Here is an 18,233-nt window from a genome sequence, read left to right on the forward strand (position 1 = left end):
AAAAAATAAAACAAACTCGTATAGAATACACACATAACGCATCTTCGTGCAAAATTTGGTGTCTCTATCTCTTATAGTCTCTGAGATCCAGGTGTTCATACGGACGGACAGACGGACAGACAGACAGACAGGGCTAGATCGACTCGTCTCGTCATGCTGATCAAGAATATATATACTTTGTGGGGTCTGCCACGCCTCCTTCTGCCTGTTACATTTTTCAGCTCCCGCAAACCTAATATACTCTTGTACATTTCATGTACAGAGTATAAAAACATGTCATATATTTAATAAGTTGAATAATAACAAAGTGTTCTTAAATGTTAACATACCATTCATCGGTATTAAAATTGTTTAAGAATATCAATTTGGATAGCTGCTCTGGCAATATGCGGTTACGCCGTTCATTTAAAATGCATCATGCCGCTGAAAGAAGTCATTCGGCTGGCACAGAAGTCCCAAGTACAACAAGGGAGAACGCTACAGTCGAGCAAGCCCGACAGTGTAATACCCTGGACCCAGGTAAACTTCCGTCACTGAGTTATATGCGCCCATAGCAGCAACAAAAAGAGGAAGAAGAAGAGCGAACTTGTTGCTGCAGTTTGGTGGGGTTGTACTGGCGGGAATTTGTTTCGCTAATAACTTTTCTTAGAATTGACCGAATTGAATAAAATTTTAGGTAGCATTTGAAATGTGGACGCTATTGACGAAATTCTGTAGCGGGGGAAGGGGGGGAAAATTAAAAAAAAAAAAAATAAACTCGTCCTTACTCGGACCTAGGAGAATCTGGATGCCAACTTTGGTTATTCTAGCTTTTATAGTTTCTGAGATCCTCGCGTTCATCCAGACGGACGGACAGACGGACGGACATGTATAGATCGATTTCTCTTACTTACTTTATGGGGTCGGAGATGCTTCCTTCTGTATGTTACATACTTTGCACAAACCTAATATACCCTGTTTACCCTACGGGTACAGGGTATAAAAAGATACTGCTTGGTAAAAAGTAGTTTTCAGTTAATTCGAAGTCTGCAAAGGGCATACGTTGTGCAAGCATTTTTAAGAATCGTAAACATCAGTATATTTCGACTTTAAAATCGATGTTTTTATAACATCGCATCTAGAAACATCGAGCTAAAATCGAAAATAATCGCTAACGTAAAAATCGATACATGGATGTATCGACGCATATTTACATCACTAATTAAAGGTGCCATAAATAAAATGATTGATTGGAATTATTTGTTTGAAAGTTTATTTAATTGAAAGTTGCTGTAAAAAGTGTGGGTACATCGTTTTTTTTTTCTTTTTTCTGCTTTGTTTTTTTTTTTTTGTTTGTTAAGTGTTTGGTTAAGTCATAGATTCATTCAATATCCAATTCCAAGTTAGCTTAGACTGTTAGCCTTCTCTTCAATCCAATTCCGCAGGTCAGCAACATCGGCGAAAACACCCACAGTTGAACAATCCCCGGCAGCCCAAGAGACGACGCCAACAAGCTCACCGTTCACCACCAGTGGGCCACCAGAGTCGCCACTGCACACGGTTTCTCCTGGCCTTCCAGCACAAATCATAGTACCTGTGACTTGACCACCAAAAATTTGCTGGCAGCTCTGCTTGCTCACGATCCTCACATCCACGCTCTGCAAAATGTCTGGCAGTATGCCGCCATTAGTAAATCCCCAACCAGTAACGCGAGCACTGGCATCATCTGCCGGCGCTTTTCTGGCCAGTTCAATGGGTTGAGCTGAGGCACTGAAGATTATATCGTCCACTAGGCGTATTACCGCAATATCGTTTGCAAATTTTGGTTGATTATGCTGCTCGTGTTCAATATAGTTTCGAACCCTGATAACCTTTCCATCGTTTTTGTTGTTTGTGGCACCAACGCGCACTGTCAACACATCTGGACTTTCTCCTTGAACACAATGAGCCGCGGTCACAATGATGTTCTTGCTGTAGATGGAACCACCGCAGATATGCCAGCCTTGTTTCTGCAGGGAGATCTGCCACGGTGCCGCCTCAATCGTCGTATCATTGCCGCCTATTATGCGATTATCTACATGCAAGTTAGTCGGCAAATGATGAGCGTCCAACAGGACAACAGCCGAGAGCAGTAGAAAGCCCTTAATGGTAAACATGTCAATATTTTGAGTAACACTCTGAAGTTCTTAGCTAAGTTCCGCTGCTTTTATAGGAAAATTCTCCACAGTTATCACTCAAAAGCAATTAAGCTTTTGGTTTGTGTTTCAATCATTTTAAATGCGCTGAGCTAAGGAAATATTTTTGTATTTAGTGAGAGGTGGATTTATGAGCTGATATTTTAAACTAAAACGTCGGCCATACAACCTAAGCTATTACAGGCGGGTTGTCAATTCTGCAAAGCTAATGAAAAGTACAGACACCCCAACCTCGGTTTCTTTATATGTACCAAGAGAGTTCATTAAATAAGTTCGTTGTATTATTTTGATAGAATTTCTCAAATTTAATCAAGAACATATAATTGTTATTGCTAATGAAATAGTTCAACTTAAACTTCCCATTAATAACATTTCATTTGTCTTAAACTTGAAGCAGTTATGCTAATAAAACTGACTTCTATATACAAGTATATAATATAGAATGAACTAATCATAAATTGTGGAAAGTTTCAAACTTGAACTTATGTACTCTTACTTGGTAGATACATAATGATCAGTTTTTAATTGCGAAACGCGTAAATATGTAAATTTACAAGTGATGCTTAAATACTGATACATGGTCATATATTCAATGTATTTATTTTTGTTCGTCGATATCGGCGTGCAATGTCTATAGGTAGATTATTTTAATAATTTCAAAGAAGAACGAAAATCAATAAAACTATTATTGGTTTATTCGAAAGAGATACCATTTTCTTTATTCTTCAAAATAAAAATGTGTAACTTAGTTTTTACTTAAATACACATTTTTATTTTTTTTTTTATTGTACATAAACAAGTTTATGCTTCTTTAAAATATTCATAGATTCAGTATTATTTTTGGATGATCTTGATAACATCAAGGACTGATTATGTGCTTTAATTATATTTTCTATTGCTAATGGTATATTATGTAGCCTTAATCGAAACATTTTAGCTTAGTCTAATCGGTAATTAAAGTAATAACAATTTGTGAGTAAAAATAATAACCTTTTCAGTTAGACTATTCAATTAAATTCAAATAATTTATGTAATTATTAATAAATCAAGTCATTTAGATGTTCAGTTTACATATTCATATCTGCTATTCAATTAGTTTAAGAATTTCAAAAGTAAAAAGTTAAGAAAAAAATTATACTTATCGGAAACATAAATCCTAAACCATAAACTCCTGCAAAATAATAGACAACCATTGACGTATTTTTCTTATCGTAGTGCTCGTTTATAATTAGCTTGGAATAAGTAAAGTGTATATTGGTTTTACAAATTTTAGAGATAGTAAAGAAAAGCTTAGTAATTTTGTTTAAAAACAGCGAAACTAGAGTCAATTGCTTAGTTCAGTTGGACTCCAGAGCGACATGTTTCTCCACAATTGCATTTTTCTGCTCTCAACTGCCACCGTGTTGGTGGCTTACCACTTGCCACATCGCATCATAGGTGGCAGTAATACATCGATTAAGAAGGCCCCCTGGCAAGTCTCCCTGCAGTACAGAGGCCAACATTTTTGCGGGGGTGTCATCTACAACAGCAACATCATTCTGACCGCAGCCCATTGTGTTGCCAAAGTGAGTGCAGATTCGGTAAGAGTGCGAGTTGGTTCCGCAAATAAAGAGAGGGGTGGACGAGTATACAGTGTCCAAGAAATTATTGCACACGAACAATTCAATAGTCCAGCATACTCCAACGATATAGCAGTATTGAGCTTAGTCGATCACATAACATTCAACGACAAAGTCAGGCCGATTCAAATCGCTGAGGAAGAACCAGAAAGCGATGAACTTGCAAACGTAACGGGTTGGGGTATCACCGAAAATGATTCCTTGCCAATAACTTTGCAAAACGTGGACGTCCGCATCGTGAGCAATGACGTTTGCAGAGAGAAGTTCGGCTATTTAATCACAGATAATATGATCTGTGCTGGTCGGGAGGGAGAAACCTCATGTCAAGGCGACTCTGGTGGCCCATTGGTGGTTAATGGTGAGCTTGTTGGAGTCGTCTCCTTCGGACTAAAGTTCTGCTCATCCGTAAGTGTCTATACCAATGTCGTTGCTCTGAGGCCATGGATTGAAGAGGCTGTTGCTGCTCTCAGTTTGCCAGAACATAATACTATAAATTAAATGTTCCATAAGTAAACTACTCATGAGTTTTTGATTTAATTTTTTCCCCGCTTTTTTTAAATATTAAACTGTTAAACCGTAAAAACACACTTTATATATATTTAAGTTGATAAGGTTTTATAACCTGTACTCTTTATTATTAACTAATTATAGCTACTCACCAATTTATGATGCCAATTTTAGTGAATAAATGAAATGAAATGAATATTAAATGTTCTTGGCAATGAAAGTTTCTAATAAATATTAATATTCTACTAATATAGCAGTAGAAAGTAATGTAATAGTTTATTGATTTTCCAATCCGTCCATGCTTTTTAAAATTAAAAATAGTTTACAAATAAGTTTAAAGAAGATCTTATTGTTTCTTAAAATGAAAATTAAAATTATTTAATTAGATATCATAAAGATATATTTTATTGCAAAAACATATGTATTTAGAAACTCAAAAACACAATATTTGGAAATAAAGCTTATTTTAATTCTTTTTTTTTTACCATTTCTTGTCAAACTCGGCATCATAAGCTAAGAAAACCACTTGAATGGTTTGTCTTATGGCTTCATTTGTGACGTAAGTAGTGCAACATTTTCCAATCCATTCCAAATTGTGTTACAATGTGGAAACAGTAACAGTAAGCTGCTAGTAGTATATAGGTGTTGAAATTATATACATAGCTTGCGAATCAGTAGCAAAATTAACTCAAAAATGTGCAAACAAAACTTTGTAAATATACTTTGCAACACCCACTTAAGCAAAAAGTTTTATCATACTTATAATTATTGAAAGACAACAACAAGTTATTAATGTTATGTACCATGCACATTCTTTTCAAAGATAAGAAAGCTAACCGTGGCGAAGCGGAAACTTTTCTTATAAAAGCAGCAGAGCCTACTACTAGAGGTCTTTAAAGTGCTCCTAAAAATAGCGACATGTTGGTCTCAAAGGGCTTTCTACTGCTCCTGGCTGTTATCCTATCGGACGCTCATCATTTGCCAAAAAACACGAATATAAGCCGCATTATAGGCGGCATTGATTCGACGATTGAGGAAGCACCCTGGCAGGTCTCTCTACAGCTCTCTCTTCTAGGAATCATAGGAATTCACTTTTGCGGTGGCTCCATCTACAGAAGCAACATCATTGTGACCGCGGCCCATTGTGTAGAATACTTGAATATAACTCCAATGTTCTTCAAAGTGCGCGTTGGTTCCTCAAATAACAGAATTGGTGGAAGGATGTACGGCATTCATAGCGTTATAAAGCACGAGCTATATGATAAATCAAATTATTCATATGATATTGCGGTAATACGCCTATTGAACCACTTAACATTCAGTGCTACAGCCAGACCGATTCAACTCGCTACAGTAACTCCGCCAGATAATGCCAATGTTCGCGTTACTGGTTGGGGTAAGAATGCCGCTGGGATTTCACCAGCAATTTTACAAAGCGTTGATCTACAGATCGTTAACAAGCAGCGCTGCCAGCAAAAGTTTAGCGATTTAATCACAGATAATATGATTTGCGCTGGCGAGGAAGGAGCAACCGCATGCAGTGGCGACTCTGGAGGCCCGCTGGTACATAATGGTCAGCTTGTTGGTGTCGTCTCTTGGGGTCGCGAACTTTGCTCAACTCATGTAGTTTTCGCCGATGTTGCTGTACTGCGCAATTGGATTGAACAGGCGGCCAATAGACTTTCCTATGAATGAAAAATTAAATAAATAAATAGATTCGAAAAACGGGAAGCATAAACCAATCGTGCTACTCAAACTCTTTGAATGGGCCATACGAACTCTTTTTATTTAAACTCGATAAAGTAGTTAGTTCCCTTTTCGTACCACACGAATACGAATTCGTTCTATTTAAACTCGATGAATATGTAAGCTCGTTTAGTTCCCTTTTCGTACCACTCTTTGACCCATTTGGCCCACATGCCAATAAAGAAACTATCACAACATTTCAATCAGATAATTTGGACATAACAGTTGCATAACCAAGTTTAATGCAATTTGGCCATAGTCCACAAAACATATCGCTGCATTGCCAAAAATTTACACACACGCACACAGATATGAATATTGGAAAATGGGCGGAATGCAGGCGCGATAAAAACATTCCAGCACATTTGCATGTTTACAGATGGGCAGCATGAAACAAATAACGCACTTATCGTGAGAACAGGAAAAAATGTCACACGATTACAGAAAATAGACAAAAATAGAGCGAATGGAGGTGGAAACAAGGTAAAACATTGTATTACGAAATCGTTGTATCAGTTTCGCTGGAAAACTCGAATTTTTTAAAGCAAATGTTGGAATTGAAATTTAATTTATTTGCGCAGCACGCCCACGAGTTCACAATTGGGGCCACGAGCGAATATTATTAATACGCCCCGTAAGCCCAATAAATACACGTAATTTTCGATGTACGTTGTTGCTGCTACTGCTGTTGCCATTGTTCTTGTTGTGCTGTTGTCCTGCTGGGCCCTCCATACATGTTCTTTTTTGTTGTTCTCCTTTCATTGTTTTTTGTATTGCATTCATATTGTCAGCTGCGTTGTAAGCGTGCGTTAAAATTGGCATTGTTATTGCCGATGTTTTACGGTGTTTTTGGTTTTGTTTTCGACATTCAACGGCTCGACCTGCAGTTGAAAGTGCAGCTGCTGTACACGTCACCTTAAATTATAGCACAAGTCCATATAAAAACGTACATGCGAGTACACATGCGCAGTGCGCGGGTAATTCAAAAAGTTTCAATATTCACAAGCGCCTATATTTCTGAAACTTATTTTGAAAAACAATGCTTATGTTCAATATGTTCCTGTACATATTACATACATATTACGAAGATTACTGCTTTGTCATAGATGGCCCTGATTCGTAATAAGCTACTTATTTGTAGACAGAGAAAAAGCAATAGCCTTGATCCTTAAATTAGTCTCTTGTTGCATAAGTTTTCGTAATATTAGGAAGATTACTGCTTTGTCATAAATGTCCCTGATTCGTTATAAGCTATTTATTTGTAGACAGAGAAAAAACAATAGCATTTATCCTGAAATTCTGTTATTGGATAAGTTGTCGTAATATATAGTTTTAATTTTTTGTGAAGTTCGTTATTATTTAACTCGAAACTTGTTATTTCAAGAAAGGTTTTTGCTATCAAGATGTTGATGTTTCTGAGTGACGATCTTATTTCTCTCTCTCTCTACATATGTATATAGAAAATAAATTTGTAAAACCATTTTGTAAATAATTTGACACGTAATTGATATATTATACTAACTAGCAAATATATAATTTGCTCTCACACTTTTCTCTCAATTTTACAGCAAAAGTCCCAAAAAAAAAATAGGAATTTTAGTAAATTTTCGACGCCATTAACAATTTTAGATTAATTTATACCCGATTCAAGAAATGAAATACGCAAAATACTAAAAAATATTAAGTAGAAAATGAAATAAACAGAAATTTATTCGACGAGAAGTGTTCCTTCTATTATTCTATAAATGCTATCAAATATTTGACAATGCAAACACAAACGGATAATTTAGTAGATTTCTATCGTTGATTCCAAATTGAAAATAGTTATAAGGGTTTTTGCGTACTCTTCATATTCAATTGTTCTATTATTTTTATGAAAAAACAAATTAACTCAATCAATTATCAACACCTTTATTATTTTTTAAAATAGTGTGAGAATACCAGCAACGTCTTATGTGTCTAAAAAAACGATTAAAAAGTTCAAGTGCGTAAGTTCCTGATATTTGGAAAAGAGCATGTCTTTCAGGTTGCAATTCAAGAACAAGTGAGCTTGATTTCGCTTTGTTTTTAAATAAAAGAAAGCTCCATTTATGTTAAATTTTACTCAAATAAAGCAAACAATATTGGGATATAGAGAACACAAGCAGAACTGCCTGTTTAATTTGCATTCTTTGAGCAATTCCAACCTTATGCGAGACCCCACATTATTATTCTAAGCTATCTTTTCAAGGAATATGTTTTCAAAAACATTGCTCTCAATCCAGCATAATTTAAACGATTTTCGATAAATGTGCGTAAAATGTCCTTAAATCCTTCAACTTTATGGTCGATTGTTTAAACTTTCCGTATAGCCCCACGTGTGTGTTCACAATCCGCGTTGCCATTCGCACTTCGTCAGCAGCAACGCATTAAAATAAATGAGACTTTACCGTAAGTAGCTGTTTTCCCCTTTTGTGCTGTTGTTGTTTTAGCTGCTGCTGTTATTGTTGGTGATGCAAGAAAAAAAAAACGAAATAAAATGCAACACACATTTTCACGTTTTCAGATAAATTAAGCGTAAATTACAATGCATAACGACGTTCGCCATTCACACGCAATCGAAAGCACCACCAGAGCTCAGTTGTTGTCAGTCGGTTTGTTGCCTTGTTGTTGCTGTTGCTGTTGGCTGACTTTGCAGCACATTTTTACGCATTTGCATTGCAAGTTGCAAGTGCAGGTGCAGGTGCAGCATCGTCTGTCATTCCGTAAATCCTACCTTGCCCGTCGGCATTGCAATCTAGCGTTGTGACCTCGTTGACGGCTGTTGCCGATTCAGCTGATTTTGTTGATGCTCCTGCCTTTGATGATGCTGCTGCTGCTGATTCTGATGTTGCCCCTGCTCAGCCGAGGCAAGGCGCTTAATTACTTTGTAAAACTCGTTGAAACAGGATACAGATGCATGCCGGCTAGCAGTCAGACAGACTGATGGGCAGATGCTTTGACGAGCGTGTCTCGTTAATGTTATTTAAATTGAACTCCCAATTTGGCTTTTGGAGCTCCGATGAAATAAACTGTTAAACAAGGTGTAGTGTGGCACAAAGAAATGGCAACCGTCTCCATAGCATTGGGTAATCAGTGTCAATATGCCTGCCAAAGGCAAAAGGCAAGGACACACTTAAATTGTTCAAATACTCGTAACAGCTACCAAAATTAAATATAAAGCTCGTAGCTATTTTTTTATGAAAATCTGCATTAATTGCAGTTCATCTTTTATTTATTTAAAGTTCTCTTTGGATAAAATAATTATTTCGAAATGCTATCTAAAGTAACAATTTTCCAAATTAAATAGAGCGCTTATATGTCGCTCAAACGATTTCATAAAAAGTTGTCATTTATATACCCTTATAAGTATGTAAACCCCCTTTGTGGTCTTTGGTTTTCAAATGCTTTTTATGAAGTAAGAGTACCTTTAATTATAGAAGTACTATCATTTATTTTACATTCGTAACCTGAACTTAGAGCTTTGCTACTTGTTTCTCATAAGCAAGCCAAGGAAACATCACTAATATTTACTAACTTAGAAAAACAAATATCGTGTTAAGAATAAGCAATCATATTTTTTTTCTTGAGCTCTGTCCTGAACTTCTTCTTACGTTTGCAAGAATTTAAACCAAGGAAGAGGAGGTGCTGCTTTAAGAGTTTGAATATTTGTACTATAATACTATTATATTAAAATCCATCCCATTCTTATTACAGATATCTGTTGCACACATTGTTGCATTTTTTGTGTGAGAAATAGAAAGAAATGGCTTGTAAAAAATTTAATAAAATGCTAAAGTCAAGTTAAACCTTAAATAAACATTAAAGATTGAGGTTTGTTCTACATATGACAATTCGATGCGAACGTCTTTCTAAAGTTTCTAACATCACTTAAATTATAAACGTATAGGTAAGCAATAAAAAATTGCCGCAAACAAATCTTTAAAACGCAACAGGAAAATGTCTTTAATCCAATAAAATTTGGTTTGCACGAAACCGGTGATTGTTGCTGTTGGCTTCACACCAACAAACCACCAAGTAACACATACATCTATATGTATTTCATAGATATGTATATGTAGGAGGTGTCGTTGCGTTGGCAGCACGTCAAAGTTGGCAACCTGCCACGAAAAAGCTGCAGGCCTCACCAGAAAGTAAGTCAACATGCGAAACGATAAAGCTTTACCTTTTTTTTTAGAAGAGGAAGAGAACCAGCAGCAACAACATCAACAATAACAGCAATAACAACGGCAACAGCAGCAATTGTGATCATAACCAGAAACGACAATCACCGTAGGCGCACATATTTCCCATTTTTTCCCGCAACGCTCAAAAGTAGACTATGAATTTTCATGGCAAATTTGCTGTTTTTAATTTCAACGCGCACGAGAATAAAAATAAATAAAAATAAAAGCAAGAATAACGCAACAAGCCAGACGCGAGAGAATGAGAGGCAACCGCCAGTGGCCATATTTTGCAACACCTTTTGGCCGCACAGCCCGTCGAGACTTCGGGGGCAACACTCCTGACCCTGTGCCACATGTCAGTCAAAATGTGCGACACGCCTACGGCATCGGCTGCAGCCGCACTTTATATTTATGGCGAAAATTCAAAATTAATGACGTGTGACGGGGAATTGTCGCAAAAATGTGTCAAATTAAATTTGTGTCGACGGCACCAGGATGTGGTGGACGTTAAGGACCGGCCAACGATTTCAGCTTTAAGCATAGCCAGCCATATGCCATATGGCTGGCATAATTCTTATATTTTTTCGAGCATGCCATCCAAATTTTGTCGACGTCGTTCCCAAATAATAAATAAATTTAAATAAATCACAAGCAATTATTGTGCAAATGGCAAGCGAAAAAAAATCGCTGGTCAGCTGCATTAAATGTATTCCCTCGCAGTCAGAATTAAAAAAGAAGCGCCCGCCAGAACCGGATCAATTTTCACCCGATATTATAAAAAGCACCGTACTCCAAGAGATCAACAAATATCGGCGCATGCATTGCGCGTGTCCTTTGCAGCTGCAGGAAAAGCTGATGGAGCAGGCGCAGGCTTGGGCCGATGTGAGTAGTCAGTGAAATGGTAGCATATTAAGTGAAATGAATACTTTAGTGAATGCAACTTATTTGTGGGAAGGAATTACATTCACCACGCACATTTTTTGCATTAAGTTTATTATTACCTCACCTCCGAAGTGAAGTATATCCCAATGCCTAATACTTCTCTATATACAAGTATGTATGATTTATTCGTTTTTAATTCCTCCACACTACTACCATAGTTTTAGGTTCACATATTTTCCATGATCAATTGTTTAAAGCTTTCAATTTAAATTTTATTTCAACAACTACACCAATTATAGCTTTTTATTTTACGTTCAGTTGAATTTATTGTGATCAGGACGTAACGAAACGACTCACTAAATTACTAAAATATATACAGAAAAGTTTAAATTGAATGTAATAAGTTATTAATTTATTTCAACAAATCTATGTATCTATGTACCACTTCAATATAAAATATTCCTTAGTATCTGGCTCAGAAAAACTTGTTGGAGACAAGTCCTAAACCCATTTATGGCCAGAACATTATGTGCGCACACAAGGCCATGTTTTGTGTGCCGCGCATGATCAAGTTATGGTATCAAGAAAAATATGAATACAACTTCCTGAAGCCCGGCTTCGATCTATACACCGGTCATTTCACCCAACTGGTTTGGTGGGCAACACAATACCTGGGCGTTGGCGTTGCCTCCAAGTAAGTGACCGATTTTCCATCGCCAGTAATTATAACCCTATTCCTACACAGTGAGAAGCGTATATGGATTGTTTGTTACTTCAATCCACCCGGCAACGTACGCGGCCTCTATAAGAATAATGTATTGCCTCGTAAGCTAATGCTATCGGATTCGGAATCTGAAGATGAAAAGAAACGACATCGACACGCCAAGTCACTATACAAGAAGTTGGTGGAACTGGAGGCCAAGCTGCCGAGAGCACGCTGCTATGAATACATGAAGGCGCCTTGCCAACGTAGACGCTCCTTCATAGGAGCCGCGTGAATTCAAAAGATGGCCATAGTTTTCCCCCAAAAGTAATACAATGTTTATTATGATTTCTGGACCGGCTATCTAATGCTTCTTTAATTATTGAATAAACTGCTTAAAAGTTAGTTTACTTGTATTATGGGCGGCAGTTTCATTTCAACTTTTTGGGCACATTCTGTTTGAAAAGTCCCACAACGTTGCCGGGAGGATCATAATTGCAAACCACCCATGTTCTGTCGTCTCTGTAAGAATTAAGAGTCGAAATCATTTCTACATATATGAAGCATAGCTACGAACTTGCGCGCCACTCCCGAACCCATTTCCTTGCATGACTTCCAAATCAGTTGTGTGAAATGTCCTGAAGTTGGCGAGAACTCGCCCTTTTCAAAGTTGTAGCTATGAATTTCTCGATACCACATTTCCACCGGCAAATCCCCCGTCACATCCATGCCACCCGAAAGAAAAATGTTTTCCCCATACTTGGGATTTGGACGATGCTCCATGGCGTTCCTATCGCGTAGGTTCTGTGAAGAAGATTAATAGTGAATCGTAATGGTATTATAGGAATATTATGTCCATACATTTGCCCACTCTTGAGCGTATTTGTTGAGGCCCTCATTGATCTTTAGTGCTGGACAGCCGTGCATGGCACGGAACTTGTTGGTGGCTGCAAAAACATCCTTTAGAAACTTGTCATTATTGGCCTGCGTGTCACGGCCAATGGGACCGGGTTTACGCGGTTGAGTGTGAGGTATGGGCGCCGGTTTTTTGGCCATGGGCAAGGCACTTACTGGGAATTTTGAGGCACCCCAGGTCCAGAAATGAAATCAACAACTTTTTTGTAAAAACAACAAACAATGTAAGCCTGACATTTTTGTGAGAACACAGCCATCTATTTTTATATAAACTCTCATGTTTAGTTAAAGGACGAGGTGTTTGCAAAGAAAAGAAGTTATGCAGATAGCCAACTGCTTGAAATTATGTATCATATTAAAAACTTTGCCGGGCACTTGCAAATTGTGTTGGCGGCAACTTTCTTTGTAACTTTTCGCAAGTTTTTTTTTTTCTCAGCAATTGAACAGGTTGCGCCCTTTGCTGGGAGTGTGCACCCTTTTGAATATGCTGTACAATTCCTTTTGCTATTTTAGATATACTATATACAAAATTCACCTTTTATATTCAGAAACCGTTTTGCTATCAGTGTCTATATATTCAAAAACGAATCTTGCTCAGCAAGGGCTCATTATTTGCATCTGTTTAATATAAGTGGCTTATAATACAAATACAATTTAAAATGCTTTTTATCTTAATGTTTCCGGATACAAACAAGTTGCTACACAAATTTAGAGTTTTTAAACATAATTAAACAAATTTAAATTTCCATTTTAGAGCAGAAAAACATTTTTTGTTGGTCTAATCCCATGCATAAGCTGCTCTCATTTTGTTACTTTTAATATATTGTACGACTACAACAATAAATAAGAAGAAAATTCCTTTTATTAACAGTGTCCCAAACAAAAATGTATTTAAATTCCTAAACATTTTGGATGGGAGACATTTTTAAAGCATTTGAAATTATTTTTGTAGTGTGGTAATAGTTTAAAGCTATCCATAAACAAAACTTGCCTTAATCTTAAGAATCTTTTGTACAATATTAAAAATTCTGAAATAGAGGTTAACGCCAGTATCTTTAAAATTGGAAAACTGCACTCAGAAATTAAAATACGAGTACTTAGTAGTAATCTGCCTGACACAAGACTAAACGAGTCTCCTTTTTAATCTATTATTTTATTATAAATGTTAGGTATTCGATACCTTGTTAAGTATTATTGTAAAAGTGTCACCTGGTCACATTGATCTTGTGCCCTTTAGCTACACATTTTGAATTGTAACACATTCTGGAAATATACGCGGCCTGATACACAACAGAATTGGCGACGAGGAAAATAAAAGTTAGGAAAATAAAGGTTAAGAAAATAAAAGTTAAAGAAGAACAAATAAATGACCAGCATGACTACAGCAGCACCTATAACTCCACAATTTTATCACATGATAAGCATACCCGAGTTTGTGCCAAACAGTGAAACGTTTGCAATTTGGAAAGAAAAATTTGAAATACACATGTGCGAGCAAAGTGTGAGTGAAGAAAATGCAAAAAAATCAACGTTGTTGAAATCAATTGGAACAGGCCCGTATGGTGTATTACACAGTTTATGCAGTCCAGATTCACCTGTATCAAAGTCATACAAGGAAATTTGCGAAATACTTTCAACGCACTACACACCACCTACACTTGTTTTTCGAGAACGAAAAAAGTTTCATATGGCAGTCAAAGGCGAAAATGAGACAATTGCAGAATGGTATGCCCGTTTAAAACAGTTGGCATGTAGCTGTAAATTTGGTGTCTATTTGGAAGCATTCGTACTTAACCAATTTGTGATGAGTCTTCCTAATGCAATATTTGAACGCATGTGCGAAGAAGATGAACGTCTATCTCTTTCTGACGCACTAAGAAAGGCAATGATAATGGAGACCAAAGATTTTGCAAAGAGGACAGGAGAGAACATCAGTTACGTGAACAGAAGCAGCGCAAATCAAAGAAAAAAGCGAAACTGCAACAATAGAAACAACGGCAGTTATGACACTGGAAGTTTCAAGGGCAACGGAAGATCACATGGGATGAACTTCAAAAGCAGTAGCAGCGACGGTAGTGACGGCGACGCAGGCAGAGGCAAAAAGCAGCAGAAATTCTGTGTGCACTGTGGTTGGAAAAATCATCGATCTGAAGAGTGCAAGTACAAACATCTAAATTGTCACACTTGTGGGAAGAAGGGTCATTTGGCGAGCGTATGTAATTCAAAACGAATAAATTGCGTATCGAATTTACAATCTGAAGATCCTATGTTAGATACTAAGCTAAATGAATTTAATTTTTCTGTATTTAGCGTGGCACCAACTTCTTCTGGTGAGGTTTACGTGTTACCGGTTACAATTGATGGTTGTAACATGAACGTCACTTGCGATACTGGAGCATCTTGTACAATTATTCCATATTCAGTTTATGAGAAGGCAGTGATGAAGAAGCCGCTCAGAGAATGTAATGTTCCGTACATGGACTACAATGGTCGTCTTATTGAAATTGTCGGTGAGTACGATGCAACAATTGAATATCGAGGCATAAGAAAAGAAATGGTTATAGTAGTTGCGAAAACAATGAGTCCAGCTTTACTTGGTAGAACATTTTTGAGATCGTTTAATTTTGAATTAGTTCAAGTTAACAATGTTAGCGAAAGTGAACAACTCTCTGTACTTACAAAACAAATAAAAAGTGAATTTGCAGATGTGTTTAGACCCGAATTAGGTTCTTTTAATGGGAGCAAAATTATGTTACAAATAGCGGAAAACACCAAGCCAATATTTTTCAAGCCTAGGCCGCTACCATTAGCATGGAAAGACCGCGTTGAACAAAAATTACGCGCTTTGATTGAGTTAGGAGTTTTAGAACAAGTTGATAGTTCTGATTGGGGAACCCCATTGGTTCCGATTCTTAAGCCAGATGGTGATATAAGAATTTGTGGAGACTACAAAGTTTCCGTAAATAGATCATTAGTCGATGTACGATATCCGTTACCACGAATTGATGATATTTTTGCAGCACTTCAAGGAGGCGTATTATACACTAAACTTGATTTAAGCAATGCTTATAACCAGTTGCACCTAGATGAGCAATCTCAGTTGTTGTGCACATGGAGCACACATATTGGACTTTTAAAAGTCAAACGATTACCTTTTGGTATAAAAACAGCAGCAGCAATATTCCAAAAGACAATGGAATGTTTATTCCAAGGAATAAAAGGAGTCGTAGTTTATCAGGACGACATTACAGTAACAGGAAGCAATCTTCAAGAACACATTTCAAATTTAAAAACAGTTCTTAGCAAGCTGAAATCAGCCGGACTAACTTTAAATGCAAACAAATGTGAATTTTTCAAATCTAAAATTCGTTACTTAGGGTTCTCAATAGACAGGTACGGATTAAGCAAAAATGTTGATAGAGTTTCCAGCGTTTTACTAGCACCCACACCTAAAAATGTATCTGAATTACGAGCATTCATTGGAATGGTGAATTATTATTCAAAGTTTGTTAAAAACTTCGCACAGATAATGAGTCCATTATATGTACTTTTGCAGAAAGATTCAAAATTTGTTTGGACAGTTGAATGTAACAAAGCATATGAGAGAATTAAAAGTGAGATAACTTCAGAACAAGTCTTAGTGCATTATGACGCAAACTTGCCTATTGTCTTAACGACTGATGCCAGTAGTAATGCCGTATCTGGCGTACTAGCACATAGATTTGCTGATGGTCTTAAACCGATAGCATTTGTTTCCAGAGCCTTATCAAAAAGTGAAATTAATTATAGCACACTGGATAAGGAAGCTCTCGCGATTGTATATAGTGTAATGAAGTTGAAACAATACCTTCTAGGGATCAAGTTCATCTTGAGAACTGATCATAAGCCCCTCTTGGGAATATTTGGAGATAAAAAAGGATTGCCACTTATGGCGTCTGCACGTTTGCAGAGGTGGGCTTTAATATTGTCAGGATTTCAGTACACAGTTGAACACATAAAGGGTTCATTAAACGAGGCTGACGGACTTTCAAGGATGCCTCAGTTATACAAATCAAACGAAGATGAGGAATACAATTATATTAACTTCATTCAATCTGATATACCGTTTAAATTGAATTTCAAGAGTATTGCTCGTGAAACAAGGCATGATTCAATCCTTTCAAAGGTGTGCGAAGCCATTAAAATTGGATCGCTACAAAAATTAAACAAGGCTGAATTCTCAAATTTCATAAATAAAGCAAATGAGCTAACAGTTGAGTACGATTGTATCTTATGGGGTCATCGTGTAATAGTTCCAACAAAACTTAGGAATCAAGTTTTACAAGAGTTCCACAAATCTCATTTAGGAATGGTGAAAACAAAAATGTTAGCACGCTCATACGTATGGTGGCCAAATATGGATTTAGAAATTGAAAATTTAATAAGAGAATGTATCGCATGTCAGGAATCACAACCAAGTCCAGAAAAGTCTACTTTGATACCGTGGAAATCAAATGGTCAGGTATGGAGTAGAATACACGTAGATTTTGCAGGACCAATAAATAATTTTTATTTATTGATATGTGTAGATTCTTTCTCTAAATGGGTAGAAGTTTTTAAAACAAAGGAAATTACGTCATCGTTTACAATAAAAACCTTAAGAGAATTATTTTGTAGATATGGTCTAGTTGATGTATTAGTGTCTGATAATGGTAGACAATTTACTTCAGAGGAATTTCGCATTTTCATGGCCAACAATGGCATAAAGCATGTTTTGACAGCTCCTGGTCATCCAGCGACAAATGGCCAAGCTGAAAACTTTGTAAAGACTGTAAAAAAATCAATAAATGCAAGCATTAAAGTTAACAGCAATTCTAGTTTTGACATAATCCTGAATAGATTTTTAATAGATTACAGAAACACGATTCATTGCACGACCGGCGAATCGCCAGCCAAACTTTTCTTTGGTAGACAACTAAAGACCAGATTTTCGTTTTTAAAACCTCCAATTGTACATGATCAAATAAGCAAAAAGCAGGAGGATAGTGTCATGAGTTACAGAGGTAATCGCGACATAAGATTTAAAGAAGGTCAAAAGGTTATGGTCAGGGACTATAAAAATCCTAACAAGGCAAGTTGGACTCAAGCAACAGTTAGCCAACAATTGGGACCTCGATCTTATTGTTGTATCTTAACTCATAACAATCGTGAAATAAAACGACATTTAAATCAAATTAGAAATCAAGAAAGCAAACACATTGCAACAGAAAAACGAGATAATCAAATCGAAAGTGATTGTTCAAGTGAATCTAAAAGTCAAAATGACACTGTAATTCCTTCTGAACCAACACCAACCAGAAGACAGCTAAGACCACGTATAGAGGGAAAGGTTGTTAAGCCTTCCACTTAAAAATTAAAAATAGAAAATGAAACTTATGAATCAAATATTTGCAATTAAGAAAACAAAATGAAATGTATTAAGTTGAATTTAGACCTGAATTTA

General features: G+C 36.6%; 6 protein-coding genes across 6 annotated transcripts; 4 read left to right on the plus strand and 2 right to left on the minus strand.

The window, feature by feature from the left end:
* Window positions 1–1,331: 1,331 nt before the first annotated feature.
* LOC115631074 (trypsin alpha-like) lies at window positions 1,332–2,152 on the minus strand. The gene has a single exon (XM_030527720.1). The coding sequence runs from the start codon at window positions 2,133–2,135 to the stop codon at window positions 1,383–1,385; it is 753 nt and encodes a 250-aa protein (XP_030383580.1). The 5' UTR covers window positions 2,136–2,152; the 3' UTR covers window positions 1,332–1,382.
* A 1,372-nt stretch (window positions 2,153–3,524) lies between these two features.
* Window positions 3,525–4,310, plus strand: LOC115632051 (trypsin delta/gamma-like protein CG30031). Its single transcript, XM_030529024.1, has one exon. The coding sequence runs from the start codon at window positions 3,533–3,535 to the stop codon at window positions 4,289–4,291; it is 759 nt and encodes a 252-aa protein (XP_030384884.1). The 5' UTR covers window positions 3,525–3,532; the 3' UTR covers window positions 4,292–4,310.
* Window positions 4,311–5,215: 905 nt separating this feature from the next.
* Window positions 5,216–6,072, plus strand: LOC115631285 (trypsin iota-like). Its single transcript, XM_030527998.1, has one exon. The coding sequence runs from the start codon at window positions 5,219–5,221 to the stop codon at window positions 5,993–5,995; it is 777 nt and encodes a 258-aa protein (XP_030383858.1). The 5' UTR covers window positions 5,216–5,218; the 3' UTR covers window positions 5,996–6,072.
* Window positions 6,073–10,894: 4,822 nt separating this feature from the next.
* On the plus strand, window positions 10,895–12,241 carry LOC115631754 (Golgi-associated plant pathogenesis-related protein 1). The gene is made up of 3 exons (XM_030528591.1): window positions 10,895–11,133; window positions 11,601–11,827; window positions 11,879–12,241. The coding sequence occupies exons 1-3, from the start codon at window positions 10,918–10,920 to the stop codon at window positions 12,129–12,131; spliced, it is 696 nt and encodes a 231-aa protein (XP_030384451.1). The 5' UTR covers window positions 10,895–10,917; the 3' UTR covers window positions 12,132–12,241.
* On the minus strand, window positions 12,179–12,959 carry LOC115631755 (Golgi-associated plant pathogenesis-related protein 1). Its single transcript, XM_030528592.1, has 3 exons — window positions 12,698–12,959; window positions 12,414–12,640; window positions 12,179–12,358 (listed from the first exon to the last, which is right to left on the minus strand). The coding sequence occupies exons 1-3, from the start codon at window positions 12,890–12,892 to the stop codon at window positions 12,268–12,270; spliced, it is 513 nt and encodes a 170-aa protein (XP_030384452.1). The 5' UTR covers window positions 12,893–12,959; the 3' UTR covers window positions 12,179–12,267.
* A 1,158-nt stretch (window positions 12,960–14,117) lies between these two features.
* LOC115631259 lies at window positions 14,118–18,150 on the plus strand. The gene is made up of 2 exons (XM_030527970.1): window positions 14,118–14,967; window positions 15,062–18,150. Exons 1-2 carry the CDS (start codon window positions 14,118–14,120, stop codon window positions 15,124–15,126), a joined length of 915 nt encoding a protein of 304 aa, XP_030383830.1. The 3' UTR covers window positions 15,127–18,150.
* Window positions 18,151–18,233: the final 83 nt, after the last annotated feature.

Source organism: Scaptodrosophila lebanonensis, unplaced genomic scaffold (assembly GCF_003285725.1).
Source record: "Scaptodrosophila lebanonensis strain 11010-0011.00,11010-0021.00 unplaced genomic scaffold, SlebRS2 tig00001412-arrow-pilon, whole genome shotgun sequence".
NCBI classification, from domain to species: Eukaryota; Metazoa; Arthropoda; class Insecta; order Diptera; family Drosophilidae; genus Scaptodrosophila; species Scaptodrosophila lebanonensis.

Excerpts from the sequence above, each read along its gene's own strand:
- LOC115631285 (XM_030527998.1), top strand. The coding sequence starts at position 5,219 with ATGTTGGTCTCAAAGGGCTTTCTACTGCTCCTGGCTGTTATCCTATCG.
- LOC115632051 (XM_030529024.1), top strand. The coding sequence starts at position 3,533 with ATGTTTCTCCACAATTGCATTTTTCTGCTCTCAACTGCCACCGTGTTG.
- LOC115631754 (XM_030528591.1), top strand. The coding sequence starts at position 10,918 with ATGGCAAGCGAAAAAAAATCGCTGGTCAGCTGCATTAAATGTATTCCC. Across the intron at positions 11,134-11,600 it reads AGGCGCAGGCTTGGGCCGAT|TATCTGGCTCAGAAAAACTT; the intron begins GTGAGTAGTCAG and ends AATATTCCTTAG. Across the intron at positions 11,828-11,878 it reads GGCGTTGGCGTTGCCTCCAA|TGAGAAGCGTATATGGATTG; the intron begins GTAAGTGACCGA and ends ATTCCTACACAG.
- LOC115631259 (XM_030527970.1), top strand. The coding sequence starts at position 14,118 with ATGACCAGCATGACTACAGCAGCACCTATAACTCCACAATTTTATCAC. Across the intron at positions 14,968-15,061 it reads GGGTCATTTGGCGAGCGTAT|CGTGGCACCAACTTCTTCTG; the intron begins GTAATTCAAAAC and ends TTCTGTATTTAG.
- LOC115631074 (XM_030527720.1), bottom strand. The coding sequence starts at position 2,135 with ATGTTTACCATTAAGGGCTTTCTACTGCTCTCGGCTGTTGTCCTGTTG.
- LOC115631755 (XM_030528592.1), bottom strand. The coding sequence starts at position 12,892 with ATGGCCAAAAAACCGGCGCCCATACCTCACACTCAACCGCGTAAACCC. Across the intron at positions 12,641-12,697 it reads ACGCTCAAGAGTGGGCAAAT|AACCTACGCGATAGGAACGC; the intron begins GTATGGACATAA and ends TCTTCTTCACAG. Across the intron at positions 12,359-12,413 it reads GGTTCGGGAGTGGCGCGCAA|AGACGACAGAACATGGGTGG; the intron begins GTTCGTAGCTAT and ends TAATTCTTACAG.